General features: G+C 37.6%; 1 protein-coding gene across 1 annotated transcript in view; it reads right to left on the bottom strand.

Moving 5' to 3' along the window:
- Positions 1-5,752: 5,752 nt before the first annotated feature.
- The window catches only part of foxj3 (forkhead box J3), a 131,439-nt gene continuing 116,620 nt past the window's right edge, over positions 5,753-20,571 (bottom strand). Inside the window, exons 8-12 of the mRNA XM_017692860.2 lie at positions 18,091-18,540; positions 15,296-15,397; positions 12,876-13,067; positions 12,056-12,157; positions 5,753-10,659 (exon numbers count right to left, since the gene is read on the bottom strand). Of these exons, the coding sequence (XP_017548349.1) occupies positions 10,547-10,659; positions 12,056-12,157; positions 12,876-13,067; positions 15,296-15,397; positions 18,091-18,540 (959 nt within the window). The 3' untranslated portion in view covers positions 5,753-10,546. The remainder of the gene's footprint in view (positions 10,660-12,055; positions 12,158-12,875; positions 13,068-15,295; positions 15,398-18,090; positions 18,541-20,571) is intronic.

Below are 20,571 nucleotides of genomic sequence, written 5' to 3'. Positions count from 1 at the left end.
ATTGTGTAAAAATATGCATAAAGTATGACCATGTTCTGTACGAATTCTATGTTCATGTTCAAACTTAAGATATTATCCACATATTATGCCTACTCACTTGATCTAATCTACACAATTTGGGACATACAAATGTTCATAGCAACTGGTCTTCTCATCCAGTGTATATCTCTCCTGGTAGTGACTGGAGTCTATATAGCACACAAAATATGAACATAAGGTAATCGGCAGATGTGCTCAGATGTAGGTCACTTGTCGAAAACTGCTGTTCTCCTTGGATGCTTAAACTTAACCTTTACTTCTTCCTGCTTCTGAGACTTCTCCAATGTGTATAGTATTAGTAATGCATAACATCAGCAATTACAAGAAAAGATGATATAAAAACTGCACCAAACAATACAACTGTCACCTTCAGCAGTCTTTGAAGACCAAAAGATAAAAACTCCAAAATCTTAGCAGAGCTTCTATTGCTGGCCTTGCTGTCATCATCTTGAAATTTACTGGTTGTACAGACCTCACATTCTGGTGCAAAGTCAATGAAATTTTGTAGTTTAAGCACAAACTGTGGCTTTTAGTTTCAGGTTTCAATTTTATTTGTCATTTGCACAACATGTCAGGACATTCACACATTGCAATGCTTGTAGTGAGGATCAGGTAATAACTCTAAAGCTGGGCAACATTACACACATAGTAAAAACAGACAAAGCAAAGTAAAAGCACGTTGTAGTATATGCGTCTGTTAAAGAGGTTTCTGTAAGCACCTACAATTATTCAAGTTTAGACATTTCACATTTTTGTCCTTGTTATGGACCCCATTAAAACAAAATGAGCCTTCTGTGGTCACTTCTGATTCTGGTAGTTAGACAGGTAGAAAACATGGCTGTGTTAAATTTCTCTATTACATTTCGTTTGGTTGGGAATCATATTTCTGGAGATATAAACCCTAGACATGGCTTCCCCAATAAGATGATCTATTGAGTAAATATGAAAGTTTTCAGGAGATTGAAAAAATTTGATTAAGCTTCAATTCAACTAAAATACTCAACATTATTTGGTTTTAGCTTACAAGCAACAAATAAAATAAGAATGAACAAAACTTAAGAGATCCAGCATCACATCTCTAAGATTCTGTCTCATCTGACCTTGAATTACCCTACAGTGTCTTTATGACCTTTCATAACAAAATAGAAATTCATTCACAAAATAGAAATTCATTCACATTCATGTCAAACGTGTTTCCCCTATTTTCTTCAAGCTGAATGTAATTACATGTAGTGGCCATTGGAGGGCACTATTGCTTAGAGGCTTGAGCTTGCTTTATAAGCCATGCGATCCTTTTCATTCACACACAAGAGCTAATACGGAGTTATTAAACATCCTAAGAAAACACTCCACTGCTGAATATTTCTAAAATTAGGCTCGCCAGCTGCAGGATGTATACGTTAATATGTACTGTAATTTAGATATCAATAGGCATTTGATTATAATAATCTCTTTAAGTTCCTGGTATTCATACATTTTTCCAGTCCAACGCAAGTGACTGATTGATTAGCAATGGCAGTTTAGAGATGTTTGCTACCAAATCTATCTATTGCTTATTCACTGCCATCTTGACATTGAAGTGCATCAAACACGTAACTGACCAATCACAGGATGTGGAGGATACATTTTTCAGTTACATACTGTATTTCTCAAACTCTTGTTGAATGTGAAGTCTGCATCTATTCTCCAAAACAGTGCACCCACCAGGATGCTGTTGACACCTCTGAATAAGCCAGCCCATGCAGCTAGGCCTCCTGCAGTTATTCTAGCCTGCTAATTTGTGGGCATCACCTTTCACAGCTCTGCAGTCTCGTGGGTTTACACATGGAAACATCTGCCATTCTCCATTACACGCACACCACACACATGTGCCACACATGGGCCGCCCCCCTGGGACATCCTGTTCTCGCCTCAACACACTGTCCATGTGGTTGGATTGCTAACCGTGCAACATGCCTGAGAGGTTTGTGGTTTCCTGCGGATCTACTGAACATCAACGTTTGGCAGGCACTAGACACAGAAAAAAACAGACAGAAAGACATGGATATGTTTCACTACCTGTAATACAGACATTATTCTATGATCTAATGAAGGCTATGAAGGCTAGTAACAATCTTATAAAAAATCCAGCCGTGGACAGTAGCTAAGTAAATGTAATTCGTTACTGTACTTAAGTAGTTTTTTGTGTATCTGTACTTAAGTTTTTCCATTTTGAGTGACTTTTTACTTTCACTCCACTACATTTCAAAGTCAAAAATCTGACTTTTTACTCCACTACATTTTGTGAAATCTGTCGTTCCTTTTAGTTTTTGTGTGTATAAAAACGTAACATGTCAAAACAAAAGAAGTGCAAAGCAAGAGCCCCAATCAGGGCACAGCGGTCACTTTGTTCTGAGCTTGTTTTGACCTGTTGGTCACACCGACCCAGTGCAAGCACACGGTTCAACGTTAGCGCAGCAGCGTAAATATTTGGGAGCACATACGTCACCTAAATGATGAAATAACCTAACTTTGTGTAAATAGACCACAATATAGAAATATGTACACATATGCAGTCGTGACTGGCATGTTTTTTTTTTCTGAATTCATTAAAACACTTTCATTTCATAGTAAATTAGTTACAGTCAGTTTATGTTTATAAACAGAGACTTACAGATCAGTACAGTAAAGGAAAACTTATTTGTGATCCTGAGTTTAAAGCAAGTTTTTTATTTCAGCTTGTAACTAATTTACAAAGTAATCTTAAACTGAAACTTTGCTTGTTTGTAAAAGTGATTTCAGAGCCACTCGGTTCTCCCTGATGGAAACTGTTTACCTTCAGTGTTTTGTGCTTATGATCATTTTAATAGACGTCAGCATCACTAATTAATGACGTTCTATTAAAAGACTCTTTTACCAAGAGAGACACTGGAGGATTTTCACCTAAAATGAGTTCATGAAGCGAGTCTTGTTACAAAAATGATAACAGGACATTACAGTCATAATTAATCTTTTAGAACTTTTACTTTCGGGACTTAAGTACATTTGAAGGCAAATACTTTTGTACTTTTACTCAAGTTGAGGTCTAGAGTAAGGACTTCTACTTTTACTGGAGTAATATTTTACCTTGGGTATCTCAACTTTAACTCAAGTACATGATTTATGTACTTCGTCCACCTCTGGTTACTTCTTCATAATGTTAGCTGATTGGCGCCTAATAAGGTACTCATTTGATGGCATCAGCCTTTTTGGGAGTTGTCATAGTTTTCGTTCGTAATTTTGCCTAGTAGGAGTCAAATACTTGTACTTTTACTCAAGTTGAGTTCTAGAGTAAGGACTTCTACTTATCTTATATTCTAGGTATCTCTACTTTAACTCAAGTACATGATTTCACCTCTGAAAAAATCCTACAGATGGTGGAGTATCTAGGATCTTTAGCTGGAGTGATTATTAAAGCTTGCAACAATGTCTTTTCATTGTAGGCGTTCATTATAGATTTTAATAGATTTTCATTTTGTTATAGACAAGCTTTAGACTGAATGCTAAATGGCTCCTTAATAGGCATTTAGATTTATATGGCCTGTAATTTGTCTTTTTACTCACTATTTTGATGTCTCAAACAAGCTGATGTTCTCAAGGCATCCCACTCCACCCACTAGCAATAAATATTAAGCTAAATGTTAAAGCTAGACTACCTATTTAAGACCTTAGAGTTATATATATAATTAATATTTCAACTTGCACATTGTGAAGGATCAGCTTGAAAATGTTTAGAATGGATGAGATGTGTATGAATTAGAGAGACATGAATAGGTATGAGGGCCGTTTGTGAAATGTTGATGGACACTAACTAAAGGGGTATAGCTGAAACTTTTAGACGTGACTGGACATGTTAGACCCAGGAATTTAACTGGGGACATTAGTACGCTGCCATGATAAAAATTAGATTAGTGCTACTGTATAAAAAAATGACATAAAAAGTGATGACATGTTTCCCTGTATATGAAACTGAATCATTTCTACATGAGAAAAATACTACATTAGCACAACTTTCCACAATTTTGCATTTATTCATTTTTATTATATTTTATTATATTTGTAAATTATAAATTTACAGGCATCCATCCTTGGTGTGTGGTATTTAGGGATTTCACCTTCTTTCAGCAGTCCAAAGTGCTGGTGGCAGAATATCCCATTAGATGTAATTTCATGTCTCCATCTTTCATCTACTCAATAAAAACAGTGTCTGCACAACAAGAGATTTCTTGTTTCAACCACTTAGCAGGTCCCCTCAAAAAAGAAGGATCAAGAATGTCATTTATGATGAGCTGAATTTTGCTTTTCAATATGTAATGAAATATTTTGCATGCTGCCTGTGTTCACCTATATAACTATAGGTCTTGAACTAAATCCATGAATTTGAATAAAGCTGCATTATTACATATTAGATGCTTTGCATTAGTTAGTAATTGCAATATGGGACTGAGTAAGAAAGGATGGTAAATTATAGGGATAAAGGAGTAAGAATACTTAAAATAGTTGTAAATTTTCTCCAGTACTAGTGTATTTTCCTTGATGCAGACCCCAATGCGACAAGTGCCAGAATTGAGAAGGAAGCTGTGCCCAACAGGAACAGAAAAGGCAAGGACGAGCAGTAGTTGAACTTTCATTATTAGTGCCCATAGTCTTCCAGGGACTTTTAAGTCTAGTGTGGATTTTTACTTTCAATTGCACACTTATTTACCCCAGTACTTTTGCCAAAGAGGGAGGTCTTATTCTGCTCTCCCACTAACAGGACGTTATTGAAACTGTGTGTGAAACTGGAGGCAATGGTAGCTCCTCAAGAGGAACATATGTAGGCTCTGATTTGAAGTGTGACAGTTTGTATGTTTGTAATTGCTGACCAAAAACAAGTTATACAGTACCCATGGTTGTTTCAACTGCAGAACATATCTGTATGTTTATTTTTGCCCTAGTTAATAAGAATCTCTCTGAAAATCATTTTGCCTGATTCTGTACAGTAATGTGGGAAGCAATTATAAGCATTTTGAATAAATAAGCGCACCCCCCCTCCACTGGCAAGGAGTGAGATCAACATCTGGATACCCATACATCATGTCCATATGTGCTTGTTGCACATCTCTTTACAGAACCCATGGACAATCGAAGAGAAAAGATATTTCACAGATGTTGGAGAACACGTTTCCATAGATGCCTGGTGATCTTAGGCTTGGGTGTAGCTGGTCTCCATGGAAACCCATTCCATGAAGCTCTTGACGATCAGTTCTTGTGCTAATGTGTTCACAGGTAGGTTGGGACTCTGCAGTCAATGTCATAACTGAGCAGAAACGAAGACAGTACTTTCTGCAGTCCAGCCCTGGGCAGTGTTCTTCTGTAAGCCTGCGTGGCCTACCGCTTTTTCTTTTTTACTGCCTCTGCTTCACAACAGCAGCACTTATAGTTGACAAGGGCAACTCTACTGAACAGACCTAACGTACTAAAAATAAACTGACTTGTTAGCATCCTATGGCCACATGGCCACATTCAATGAACTTTTCAGTTTGACTAATGCTAATGTTTGTAGAACAAACATTGCATGGCTGAATGCTTGATGTTATACACCTGTTAGCAATGGATGTGGCTCAAAACAAGCAAACCCATTAATTAAAAGAGATTTCCACAAACTTTTAGCCTCATAATGAAGATATAAATTAATCTCGCAAACAACAAACAATTCCACAGTGAAGTTAACATAGTTTATTTCTTTAAGTGCCATTCATGCATATGAGGGGGGTGGGGGTGGTATTGACGATCCTAATGACACTTCAGAGTTATGTTACAGCACTAAACCGATACAAAGAGTAGCTGTGTCATTTCGTTGGACAGCAAAAGTAATAAACCGTGCAATAACCAAAAAACAAACAAACAAAAAAAAAAAAGGAAAATAAACAAAACAGCAAATACAAGAAACGACACAGACAAAGCAAACAGAAAATAAAGATTAAAATATAATATAAACATTAACACATTTAATGTTGAACCATAGTACAGGTAAAAGGTAGTGTCACACAAAAAGCCAACGCATTTTCATCACATATATACAATATAGATATGTACATACTGTATCACCCTTGGATTGGACAATAACAAAATACTCTGTATGCTTCTCCCTCTTCTTTCATAGGTGAACCCAAAGCCCTTGCCTTGATCCCCCACCACCCCAGAGGAAAAAAAGGACAATTGAAAAGACATATATTTACAATAAGCACAACACCACACCAACAATGAATAAAATAGGCCTCAAATACCAGAACTTGTTGGCAGTTTTCTCCCTTAAATGTAACAAGGCTTCTCACTCAGGCCCCTTTAATAGTAATCTCTCTGGCAGGTGCATCTCCACTCATTTACTAAAATGGAATTTCTCTGAACAATCACAACTTTCACACAACACGCACACAAATGATGGAGCAACCCCATTTTTTTTTTCATTTTTTTTTTTTTAATGAGAACTAATACATTAGCTGTATTCACACACTCCCTCAGCCTGGTTAATCAAATTTGCTTGTCTCTTCACTTACGATTAAAACCTTTTGCCTGCTGCCTTTAAAATTTATCTCGAGGCCTCCATTATATATCTATATTCATTTTTCATTTTCATACATAGGTTCACAGTACCTATAACATATTTCCAACTTAAAGAAAACAGTCCTCTTATGGGCAGCAATATGGGACATATTCCTCGATGTGGTGTCGACTGAACATGTTCTGAGGGCAAAGGTTAACGCCAGGCATTTTCATTTACAGCATATCCTGACGTACATTTTCTGCACTTGTGCTTCTGCTTCTTTTCAAAGTGCACAAATGACGAGCAAGCAGCTTAAAGCGCTTTCTAGAAGAGGCTTTATGGGTCAAAGTGGGTTACAAACACTTAATCTTTAACAAAAAGGCAAGATGTGCTGAGAAAAGAAAAATGATTATGGATACAGGTATCCTATCAAAAGAGACAATTGACGCAACACAGCACACTGAACAAATGTGTAGTCTCTGACCTGTCAATCATAAAATACAGAGGGGAAAAAAGGAGTAAACACTTGCTTAAAGAAGAGCTTTTAATTAGGGTCATTTCATAAAAAGCATGACTAGAATTTGTAATGTAAAAAGTAATTCAAATAAAAAAACAATGGCATATGTCCTAACCACAACTATCACTATCAATAACCCATTACACTGAACAGAATGAGTTTGGTGCTAATTACAAACGTAATTCAATACGCATGAGGCTGAAGAGTTTACATTTCTGACAGCTGAAGCCAGCGAGGCAACTTCTTATACATAGAGGTAAGGGGTGGGCAAGACGGTAAGAATAACATCATAAAATCTTGAGACATTTGCATCATATTTTGTTTAGCCAAGGTTTGATCAGGTTCAACAGACAAAATGCTGCAATGGTGCTACATTTAAACATTACTTTTTAAAAGCATGTACAATGATTTTATTTAGTTTTATTCAATGTTTCAATAATGCTTTCCAATTAAATATGACTAATTATGCATCCAATTAAGAAGAGCTAATTATGCCTCTCTTAGACTCTGGGCATCGCTGAGATTCAAACTCACATTTTCTTAATGAAAAGCTGAAACCTAAGACGGCTATGCCAGCTGAGTTCTGAGAACTTTTAAAGATAATCTTTGACTTAAATATTCTTGAAAACTGTCAATGACCAGTCAGTAGAGCACTGTTGGGGCCTGTTCAATTTTGACCATATAAAATGATACTGGCTGATTACATGAATATGAATTTTTAGGTTGTTAAAATCCGTATTTGTGACAGGTTCTAACTCTTAATCCATTAAATCCCTTACAAAAAACTATTTGTATGAGAATTATTTCTGTCAAACAGATCCAGATCCATGTAATCCATTACATCATGGGCCTAAAGGAAGACGGCCCAATAGAAGTGGAGCTTCAGGATTAAATACTCAGTCTGAAGATTCTATAATACTGAAATACAAAAATATGATTGTCAATAGGCCATAGTCATGATAATTCATGATAAGTCACGATAATGTGCAATTACACTTCCATTAATGAAGAGATTAATAAAGCAACAAAGTCCCCTTGGGCAAGGACCAACATCAGAGTCCAAAATCTATGGCTTGTCAATTCTATGAAAATTCTTCTAAAACTCCTCGCATTCACCACATGCTAGCAAAGTGCACTAACCATCTTTCTCCATGACATACCCTGAAATATGCCTGTAGCTCCACAATGAGATTACTTTAGTCTAAACTAGATCTACCTCCATTAGCTCTGAACATAACCAATAATCCTAAATGAATAATATTGCACAAGCACATACCACAACAGTTCATCTATGCTGAAAGAATTTGGCTTGACTAGGTCCCTTTAAATGTTTTTGCTCTTAAAGCCCAGTCATACTAGCATTTCACATCAATTTGCATATGAAACATAGCTTGACACAGGAATTTGCATCATTGGCCAATAACATGCTTCAGCTGTGTTGACTTGAAGCAGCACTGAAGATCCAAGATGGAGGAATTTTAATTAGTTGTTCTCAACCAAACCGTAAGCAAGTGTATAATAGAAGCAGCATTGTTACAGTCAGTCAGGAATCTGGATTTGATGGTATTACTATACTTTGTGAATTTAATGTTTAGTTGGTGAATTAGTTGGCTCACTAGCAACCAACTCCCAAAATTTCTAGCCACTGCTAAACTCTCAGTTCTCTGGTATATCGTGAACTGCACCAAAAGCATCACTTGTTCGTGAGGATAACCAATAGTTCTCTCACATATGGCAGTTAAATTACAACTTTAAATGTTTAAAACAATGCCACCCCAATTTAAATGTTTAAAGCAATGCTACCTTAACGTTGCTGTCCTCTTTCCTTTACAGTACAGCGTACCTCCCAATCCTCTCGCTCCATAAGCAACTGGGGCATGCTCTGTGCACATAGTCCTTGTCAGAGGACTGAAACAGCAAGAAGTTTCATGTCGGCTGGTCCAGGGATATAAAATATAGACAACTCTTATAGCAAGGTCCATTAAGCAAATGTGCCTTGACTCGACTATTCCATCCTTTCCTAAAATCTGACTGCGCAGAGCTTCTCAGCAGGCCCTTGCCTTCCAAGCCCCCCTATGCATGTAAAACTGGGCTCTCTGAAATATCTCTCCCATCATCCTTTTGAACAGCCATTGCTTCTAAACAATGCATGAAACCTGGAGTAGGTCAGCTTGAGTAGGCAGGCTTTTAAAAAGGCTAGACAGAGCAGCACAGTGCTAGGAGGAGACAGTGAGACTGCAAAGGAAGATTGTAGAAAACCAAACGAAGACTGCACATGCAGACACATGAAGAGTGGACGGTGATACAAAAATGAGTAAATGCTAACTAAAAAAAAAAAAGGTGAGAGCTGAATCAATGTCACTTCTTGATGCACCGTTTCAAACTGTTTTAAAAAACAGGGACACGGAGTATGATACATTGTAGACGGCAAAGATACACAAGTACAAATACTGCAGGTAATGTGGTTAAATTTACAAATGTTTTATGAGCCACACTCATCATTAAAACGATTAACGGATTTAACGTTTCCTAGCACAGAGATCCGATTCAGGTGCTTGAGGATTTGTACACCTTTGGCTGGTTTCAAAGACCTCAACTAAGCCTAAGCCAAGGTTAAATATGATTTTTAATGATGAAACAACAATGCTGTTGCAATTTAGTCCAAGGCTAGGCTTAATCCACGTCCAGGAAAGCAGCCCTTTACAGAGTAAAGGCTCAAGTGATGTGTGGAGCACCAGAATTCACAGAGATATACAGAGCCAGCAGAGGGAGTGACCTGGGCAGTGTCACATGACTGTGTCACATAATTATGTCACACTGAGTGACATTACCTGAAAAGCTTGCCTCCTGTCTGAAAAGTGGCCTGCATTTTCAGAGGGAACAATCACATGACGAATGAGAGCCAAGAGGAGAGAGAACAAGCCGAAACATATCACTCTGAAAAAATAAAATAAACTAAAATAAGGTCAAATAAAAATAAATCGCATTACAGTTAAGGGCAGGGAACAGCTTGGCCTAATAGCAGATTTGCAGAAAGGCAGTTGGTTAGGACACAGAAAAGGGAGTTTGCCACAGAGAAACGGGAGGGGTTTTACATTTAACATGAACATGAGCGTACTTGTCCCTCAGACAAGTACAAAAGCAATCACTTAAACATGTCCTAGTAAATGTGATTGTCTTCAAAGTAATTTTTTTTTGTTTCTTTTTTTTAATTTCCTAAAAACACCATGACAACAGGAGTCTCTTTCAGCTCATTAAAAACGACACCTGCACTTTTTTTTCTTTTTTTTTTTTTTGAAGCGCACTGTTTCAATCTGCCTTCTGCCTTGGGGCGTGCAGACAGCGTGGGTCTAGCCCTCTCTCTCTCCCTCTTGAACATACACACTCTTCTTATCCTCCATGCGTCTCTCGTTTTCCTACACTGCTCTTCTCCTCTGGGACAGATGCTAGACGATGGAGTCCCAGTCGAAGTCATCCTGGATGTCGTCGGTGGGCATGCGCCGCATTTGGAAGTTTCCAGTAGGCATCAGGTGCTGCTGGTTCATCTGCGCATGATGGCCTGAGGATACAGATATATAGAAACATGTGAGCCTCAAAGTGCACAAACAAAAAAAGACACCGTTCAGGTAGAGATCAGCATGATATCTACTGTAGAGCTTACAATTTACTGAAAGTTCAGAGATTCCCAAAGCTACAATGGGTAATCAATTAATACTTCTGATACTTTTCAACTGAAAAGCATTTTACAGGTTTTGAATACTTGTTCTCACCCTTCAGAACAATATATACATTTAATTAATCATTAATTAACCTAACTTTAAGTATGGTCACTCATTTGTTTTATAGAGTTTGGTTTTTAATCAGAATATTCCCATCTCTGATTTGTAAAAACAGCTTTAGAAATTTATTTATCACAAGTTCAAAATCTTCACAATCTTGACATATTTTAATGTTTTATACCAAATTCATATGGATTTACAGCCGTTCATACCCAACAGCAATCAGCTAAACTGATTAGCCAAACTGCTACCTCTCTATCTCTTTGTGATAAACAAGCCTCTTGTATAAAAACAGCCAGGAAACAGAGTGTTCCAGAATTCTGGCAGAGCCTAAAACGTCAACAGAAAATGAAGTTCCGAATACCAAAAAAAGAAATTAATAACAACATAACGACTGAAAACCCTGAGTATTCACATGAAACACTGGGTTTACATGATGACAGCTGTTTCTATTATTTTTTGGTTTTGTTTCTGTTATTTTGGACTGTGATGGTACACTTGATATAGAAACAGAAATCAAAAATGTCTTCCCCAGGTTATGCATGAATCTATTTAAAGAATGTGTTTCCAAATAGAATAATACAGAAGTTTTTAACATATTACATTATTTTCCTCTTAAAACCATGATGTATGTATATGGCTACGATTATTAAATTTGAACTACCCTTGAAGTAATCCAGTACACAGGCTAAAAACATGCATTGCAATGTTTACATTTAGTATCTTATATCCTATTAGTAACCAGTGATTGCAACCAATTTTTAAAAACTTCTGCATAATCCATCTTATTAAGATGTAAACACAGTCATTCAGAGTGGTTTGATGCAAAATGACAGAAAATTACATAAATGGTAACAAATACACTTGTGATGCCCAAAACATCACTTTGATATCTTTGAGAATTTTTTCATATATACCACTATTTTACCATTATCACATATTAAAACTCAGAAGATGTATAGGGTTACTGCTGGTTTTGACATTAAATAAATGGCTATAATCTGCATAGTAAACATCACAACCCCTGGTTCCTATCACCACCGCTGGTAATTTTTTCTACAGTGCACCATTTCTCATTAAATCACTTTGAATTACTTTGTAAAAATCTCAACAATTGAAATATACCAACATTTTATAAAATCTTCAAGATTAAATGATAGAAGAGTGGAAGGTAACCTGTCATGGTGTTGCCGGCGCTGCTCATTGGAGGCATATGTGGGTATCCTGGAGGACCCATCATTGAGGTCATGCTCTGTCTCGTGTCCATATACATATTTCCTGAAAAACAGCAATAGAAGCGTCATTGACTTGATGTTGAAGGAGAGATACAAATACACTATATGGCCAAACGTATGTGGATACCTCTTCTAATTATTTGATTCAGGTCATTCAAATCAAGCACACAGCTATGCACTTTTGACTGAAGGTGCACAAATTCACACAGACTTTAAAACACTCAAATCTTGCAGACTGTAAGGTCATATAGGTGTGATGGTCAGGCGTTCACATATTTCTGTGTATACAGCAAACATGGTTTATCAGTCTCAGTCAAATTCAAATACAATTTTCCCATTACCCCCAAAAATTTACCTGTTTGGTGTCTAAAGTTTACTTCTTTATTTTTACTTCATTTAGAACTCACTGCATGCCTGAATCAGATATACATATGTGGTTTCTGATACTGTATGTATGCTGTTATCCATAAGAATAAATAAACCACATAAGCAAGTCTACTTGAGTTACCATCAATCTAACGCAATTTCAGGGAGGTGTGTGATCATTTAGAGAGCATTACACAATGCTAAGTGGTGGGGTATAAGCTTGCTTTACTTGCTACTTACATTAGCCTCTTAGCTCCAGTGCAAAACTGAAGAAGCAAACCAAAGATGTTTTGGCTCATCAACCACATTTGGGGTAGAGGGGAAAATTGTGTGCATTTTTTGTCAAACAATCAATTTCTGGTCTTAGTACATATGAAGTCACTAAATCTGATCACCTGTATTAATGTGCTGGCTGGGCTTGTTGGAGTGCATGGTGCCGTGACAAACAGGCGGCTGCACTGCCCCCTGTGGCTGGATGACTCCAGTGCGGGCAAAGAACTGGTTGATGGAGGAGCAGAGGTCTGCAATTTGGGTTGGCTCTAAAGACCAGTTATTCAGCTCTGCCTGTCGCATACTCTCTCTCAAACCTACAGAGAAAAAAAAACCTGAAGCATCAATCTGGTGGCAATATCTAATATAGTACACACTAACTTTTAGGCCAAAATAAAGCTATTTTGAAACATAAAAATGTAATATAGAAGCAAGCAGCATTACGTGGGGCCCAAGCACTGTTTTGCAAGTAAACCCCACTTAGCAATTACTGTTACAACTCTCCTTTATAAACTTTATAAACATGATGAATTGAGCATTTTAAGTTTGGAGACATCAGAACTTAACGTATTCGTTCTTAGTTTAAGGTGAAAATAGTACTGAATTACAAAAGCGATGTAGCGACATGTATATACTGATGAAGTAGATTCTTTGTCTCTGCAAAATTGAAGGACTTCTTTTCAACATGAATTATAGACTACTTTCAAGTTTTTTTTTCATGATATATATTGTTGGGAGAAAACTTTATACATACTAGAAATATCAATGATATATGATTAATACCACCTTTATTAGTGAAAAGAATGTGTGTTTTCTGTTATAGAGCGGCTGGTATTTAAAGATTTGTTATATCCAAAATTGTTACAAATGTACATCTCATTGGAATACCATTATTTAAATCCAAATTCAAGTCCCTAGGTGAAAAACAGTTAAAAAAAAAAAAAAAAAAAAAAAAACATACTTGGTTTTCATTTTAAAAACATGATTGGTGCCGACAGAAATCTGATTGGCTGAGATTGGCCACCTTTTATTGTAAACAATTGTAAAGCATTAGCAAAACATTCCAAGATTCAAGCTGATCGAACAAGTGGTTGCTGAGAAATAGTTATTTGCATGTCATAGTAAGAAGCCAAGTCCTGCAATATGATCAGGGATCAGGAATTTTTCCCAGTATAGATGAAATTGTCACACTGCCCACCCCTACGTCAACATACCAACCAGCGATGTTGGAGTAATCTTTTCAAGCCTTGCATTATAGTAAATCAAACATGATTCTGTCATTTTAATTTCCATTAAACAAGGCTTGAAAACAACTTGCAGGATTAAAGTTCCACATGTAGAAGGAACATGAAATGCCATGAGACGACTGAACATGTCTTTTATCCTTGTTGAAATGATTTAATTTCATAAGTAACCTTTCCCTGTGATATCTAATTAAACCCTACCTTGCAATTTTAGCACATAATTGGATAAACTCTGTGACCCACTGAGCACAACAGTGTGGAGTAATTAAATTTTTTAAAAGGCAATGCTTTTTTTAATCAAATAGCTCCTTCAAACCAACTACTGATTGGCAATGGCTCAGTTATGCAAAGGAAAGAAAAAGAGTTAAAAAGCGTGTTAGTCAAATATCGGTCACCTTAGCCTTTTACAATGTACTCATTAATTTCTGACCGCAATGATAAGCACACAATGATCTTACAGTAATAATACACTGGTCTAAACAAGCCACCTGCATTTCATTCGTATAGCAAATTAATATTCTCAGCCTGTCTACACATTTTGTACTGCTCCATTTACTTGTGTTACCTCTACAAAAAACTGTATGCCCTCTGAGGTTTAGAGAATGTGACCACAATTGTCTTATTCTGGTGGAACCTCTGGATTAAATGGGTTGGGCTGAAGCTGAAGTTTGAGATTATAAATATTTTGATTTTCTGATAACTTGTAAAAGCCTTCCTAAATTCCAAATTATTACTTTTATTTTTGAGGAGCACTTCTAAGAGAGTGCAGACTGAATGTATCACGTATCACAGTATCAGATGATACACCAAAGCATGTCTGGACAGCATTGTGGAAACAATCTGTGGGAACAATCTGAACCACCTAGATAATTACATATAATCACTGTTTTAAATACCAACATACACATGTATGTATATTATACTACCAGCCCTAACTGAGTGTTGCTTAAAGTTCGGCCAATTATAAAACTTACATAAACTCCCTCTTTACCCCAAACATGTAACGGAACCATGAAACGCAATCTTAAATCCCACCAATTAGCATCGGGCTAACTGCATGACTACATAGTCACATTTGCCTCAAACTATGTTGAGTTAAGTAATCTTGAATAGACCTGTCTATGTGGCTTTTTTGACACCGTATGATAATTGTTTTGTCCATAAAAGTACCAGAGGTTCCATTACTTGTCATCTACATTAGCCTACTGTCTAACTATAGACCTGCTAAAACCTAATGCTTAGCTGAACCACTGCTTTGAGACTGAAATATTATGTGAATGAATTTTGGGAATTAACAGTACCTTGAAAAGGTGAGAGGTCTACATCTGCCCAATTGTAGCTGCTAGCAATGCGACAGCTTTCTTTCAGTGCATCCAGGTTTGGGTACCAGTCGCTAAGCAAACCTGCAGAAAAAGGCAGAAAGATTTATCTACTGCAGCAAGTTGCAACACTTAGCAACTCGACTGACCGATGTGGCTTAAAAATACTCCAGTGTTTTTCAACCTAATCTCCATTTGCTGCATTTATAGCATACAATCGATTACCAGACAAGTTCAACAAGTTTTCCTATATTTAGAAAAATACAGAAAACCTCAAAACTTGCTTATAAAAGAAGCCAATGGGCAGTTACTGATTTCCATCAGTAAACGTTTACATAAAAAGCATGTTTGAAGAATATGTTCACAAATTCTTCAACCCAAGGTATTTATAAATAAAGATGTAAATCTGTGGTAAGTGATGGCACGACACAAATGCAGCAGACAGAGATTAGGTAGGAGCATTCCTCAAGGGCTTTAAAGAAAATTAAAAGTTCTTCAGTCTCGCCAGCAGGGGGAGCCAGACCCCTCTGCTATAGGGCTGTGCATACAGTGTGTGTGCAAATTATTTGCTGTATTTGCTTTGTTCTCATTAAAGCAAAGAACATAAATCAGATGGTGATTTACTGTCCACAGGCCCTAAGCTGCCATACATTCTTTTAATCTAAAACAAATGACTATTAAAAGAAGCCTGAATAAATCAGGTTGTCAGAGAGTCGCCCACGTGGAGGGATGGAGAGAGAAAGACGAGGCAGAGCACAGGAAAGGTTAAGCGAGTAAAATATTTGATGAAGTAAAGGAGAGGCACAGAGACGGTTGTATTTATTTAACCAGATCTACTATAAGCTATGGTATTTTGTCCTTTAGATGATGAATCCTTTCAGGTTCTCTAGGAACCGTCAGTTCAGCTTCAGCTGTTCGCGGTATTTTGTAAATATATTTGTGCTCTGTAAAAAAACAAAACAAAACAAAACAAAAAAAGATAATATAAATAACTGGTATCTAGCCAAACTGAGATAAGAATAAAATTGAGTGTCTCAAGACAAAAGTTCGGTGGTCTAGTTTAAACAAAACAGTGGTAATCACTGTTGCCGCTTAATTACTAGCTTCCAGGCAGCTACACTCATTTTATCAGAAACACTCGCCACATAGGTGCACTTCATATGCATATCATTCCTGACTCTAGCATATCTCCTGATGTACAATTCATCAGCAGTCGTAAGGCTATAGTGCAAACATAACCATTTCATTTACTATCGAAAATCACTAGAGAACCTACCCAAGTTTTAGGTAATGTTGAAGACAGTAAAATAGTGGTAAATCTGAGTACTTATGTTTCTTTTTGTCTATTTTTTGGGGCTATTGCCCTGCATGTACCTTTAATTTTTTAAATCAAAAGCTTATCTCAAAACTATTGTAAACAATGTCTCAGATTTAATGCAGTGTATCTGTAATCATCTCATAGAATAACATATGGCAAAAATTGTTATTAGAGGCATTAAACTTCAGATATCTGGTTTCTGAAATCACCAACACTGAAATCTGACTGAGTTTCTCTAAAACAGAGCATTTCACATCAAACCACTCTGAATTACTGCTTATATCTTAGTCAGTGAATTATGCAGAAATCTGGGGGAAAAAATCTGCTGAATCCCCTTTTAACATAAGATGCTTAAACAGACCACTCAAGAAGTTTACATGAAGTTGTACAGTCAGCTACAGGTTGCACACACATATTACTAAAGACAGACATAGACAATCTATACAGAAAATGTATATATATATAAAAAAAAAACATTGCACAAAATTCATAGTACTATGTTAAGGCATTTTATCATGTGGCAGTGTGGTACAGATGTATGATGATGCATTTTGTCATTTTCCATTGCCAAGTGAGCCATTCCACACTGAGTACCTGTGCTGAATTAGGTTACTCTTCATGCTGGGATATCAAACATGCTGAGCTGGAACATGTACGTGGAGCTAGCAATGATGCAAACCACTGATTGGTCACATAATTGTCATGTGGTTTCCAATGAGTCAGATCGACAGTAGAAAGTAGAATTCCGCCTAATTTCACGGTACTGATAAGTGGTGGGAAACGGATACAGGTAGTTGACCAGGGTATGGACAACTTTGGGTTCAGAATTGTTAGTGTACCATGCTATATTGCACAGTCAATCAGAATGGTTTTAGCCTATCTGGTCTTTTGGCCTTTTTATAAAAATAAAAAAAATTATTACCATTATTATTACCATATAAATTTTACCGTTATTATACACGAAAACCCAAAAGGCACATGTAGGATCCCTGGTTGGTTTGGACAGTAAATAAAATGGCTGTATTTGAGATGTATACATTGTGGTCCCTGGTTCCTCTCAGCACCACTGCCATAAATGTTCTACAATTAACCATTTCACATCAGACCACTCTGAATGACTTTGTTTATATTTCAACAACTGAATTATTCAAAATTTCCCCTTTAAATCAGTAACTAATGCTATTATAAACTATAATGTGATTAAAAGATTAAAAAATGTGATTGCTGAATAAGCTGTAATGTGTTACACTACTTCATTACAGGAAAAAAGAAAATGCGCTACTGTAACTCTTTATACCCAGCACTGGTGGCCAGAAACTGCCCATGATGAAGAGCTTGACCATAGCTAACACAAATGCATCAACAGATGGACTCCACACCAGCAAAGTGGTGATTCTAAGTGGGTGTATCTAATAAACTGTCCAAATTAAATGCATGTGTAGAATGTCTTGGTTCTTACCGGTGCCACATGGCATCTGTTGCTGAGCTGGATGGGGCTGGTGAGAGAGGTTCTGGTGCTGTTGATGTTGTTGGGGCTGTTGGGAGTGCTGGGAGTGTGGAGTGTGTTGGGTGTGTTGAGTGTGTTGAGTGTGTTGAGTGTGTTGGTTATGGGGCTGGTGCTGCCCATGCTGGCCATGTGGTGTGTGTGGTGTGTGCGAGTGCTGGCTGTGCTGAGCATGGGGGTGCTGGGAGTGCGGGCCGTGCTGGGTCAGGTGCTGTCCATGGGGGGAGTTGTGGGGGTGGGACAGGGGCACCTGGCTGCCGCTGGTGGGGATGCTGTTGGGGTGTGAATTGGTGATGCTGTTCTGGTTGGTGTGCGGGTGTGTGCTGATGGTGCTGCTGGGGGAGTGCTGGTAGGAGCAAGAAGTGTGTGTCTGCTGGGACGACTCCGATGGCATTCCCATCAAACCTGCAAAACACACACAAACACAAACTTAGCACCACAGCATCACACTTTGTTTTCACTTTCAATATAGGCTAAAGTGATAAAAATATTTCTGAAGTTTGCTTCTTTACTTTTTGCACTGGACCTACCAGGCTAATCCAGCTAACAAATAATGCAATTAGCATTGTGCAAACTGTATGCCTACATCACACGTCTACCTGAAATTGTGTCAAGTTGTTAAAGTAATTTTGAAAGGACTTGTCTATGTTGTATCTAACACTATATATTTAAAAAGGGCAGAGTTAGCATGATGTTAATTATTGTGCATAAGTTTCCATTACTTGTTACTCTAGCCTCTGTACAGAACTTAAAAAATAGCACACTTCAGACACCAAATGTCTTGGATGATCAACTCAATTTGAACTATAGGGGGAATAACATGGAAATTTGACTCACCAAACTGTCACTTTAACCTTAGATTTATGATCTAGTTTAGAAGCTCTCTTCCACCACAAAATCTAGCCTCATATAAGCAGCATAAATAATCCCCTGCCTCTGCAGACAGTGAGGCAGTGACTCAGCTTATTTTCAGGTCCCTGGACTCTCCTCCATCTCACAAGGCTTCTCTAACAGCTGTGTTGCTAGCTCCAAGAAATGTGTTACTGAGTGAGACGGAGAACACGAGGAACCAGCCTTTATAACATTCGGCTGATAAAATTTGTCAACGTCAAACTTCCATGAATTTATTAGCATCAGCTGTAATCCCACATACATACACATCTTTGTATATATAAAAGCACTAATGTTAAACACTTGAGTTGCTATGTGTATATACATAAATACATACATATATACACACACACACACACCACTTACACCTTGTCACACCTTGCTAGTAAAAGGTTGGACCGCCTTTTGCTTTCAGAACTGCCTTAATTCTACATGGCAGACTTTCAACAAGGTGTTGGAAACATTCCTCAGAGATTTTGGTTGGTGATTTGAGTTAATGTTGCCTTTCTGTCATCTTGAACCAGTCTGCCCATTCTCCTCTGACCTCTCACATCAACAAGGCATTTTCATCCACACAACTGCCGCTCACAGAATATTTTCTCTTTTTCGGATCATTCTCTGTAAACCCTAGAGATGGTTGTTTGTGAAAATCCCAGTAGATCAGCAGTTTCTGAAATACTCAGACCAGCCCATCAACAACCATGCCACGTTCAAAGTAATTTAAATCAACTTTCTTCTCCATTCTGATGCTCGGTCTGCACTTCAGTAAGTTGTCTTGACCACCTCTACATGCCTAAATGCGGCCAGGTGGTTGGCTGATCTAGCTATTTGTGTTAACAAGCAATTGAACAGGTGTACCTTATAATATATATATCTCCATCCATCCATTTTCTAATATATATATATATATATATATATATATATATATATATATATATACACACACACACACACACACACACACACACACACACGTATATGTATACACTGCTCAAAAAAATAAAGGGAACACTCAAATAACACATCCTAGATCTGAATGAATGAAATACTCTCATTGAATACTTTGTTCTGTACAAAGTTCAATGTGCTGACAACAAAATCACACAAAAATCATCAATGGAAATCAAATTTATCAACCAATGGAGGCCTGGATTTGGAGTCACACACAAAATTAAAGTGAAAAAACACACTACAGGCTGATCCAACTTTGATGTAATGTCCTTAAAACAAGTCAAAATGAGGCTCAGTATTGTGTGTGGCCTCCATGTGCCTGTGTGACCTCCCTACAACGCCTGGGCATGCTCCTGATGAGGTGGCAGATGGTCTCCTGAGGGATCTCCTCCGAAACCTGGACTAAAGCATCCGCCAACTCCTGGACAGTCTGTGGTGCAACGTGGCGTTGGTGGATGGAGTGAGACATGATGTCCCAGATGTGCTCAATCGGATTCAGGTCTGGGGAACGGGCGGGCCAGTCCATAGCTTCAATGCCTTCATCTTGCAGGAACTGCTGACACACTCCAGCCACATGAGGTCTAGCACTGTCCT

Source organism: Pygocentrus nattereri, chromosome 21, assembly GCF_015220715.1.
Source record: "Pygocentrus nattereri isolate fPygNat1 chromosome 21, fPygNat1.pri, whole genome shotgun sequence".
NCBI lineage: Eukaryota > Metazoa > Chordata > Actinopteri > Characiformes > Serrasalmidae > Pygocentrus > Pygocentrus nattereri.
This window is presented reverse-complemented; position numbering and strand designations above follow the sequence as displayed.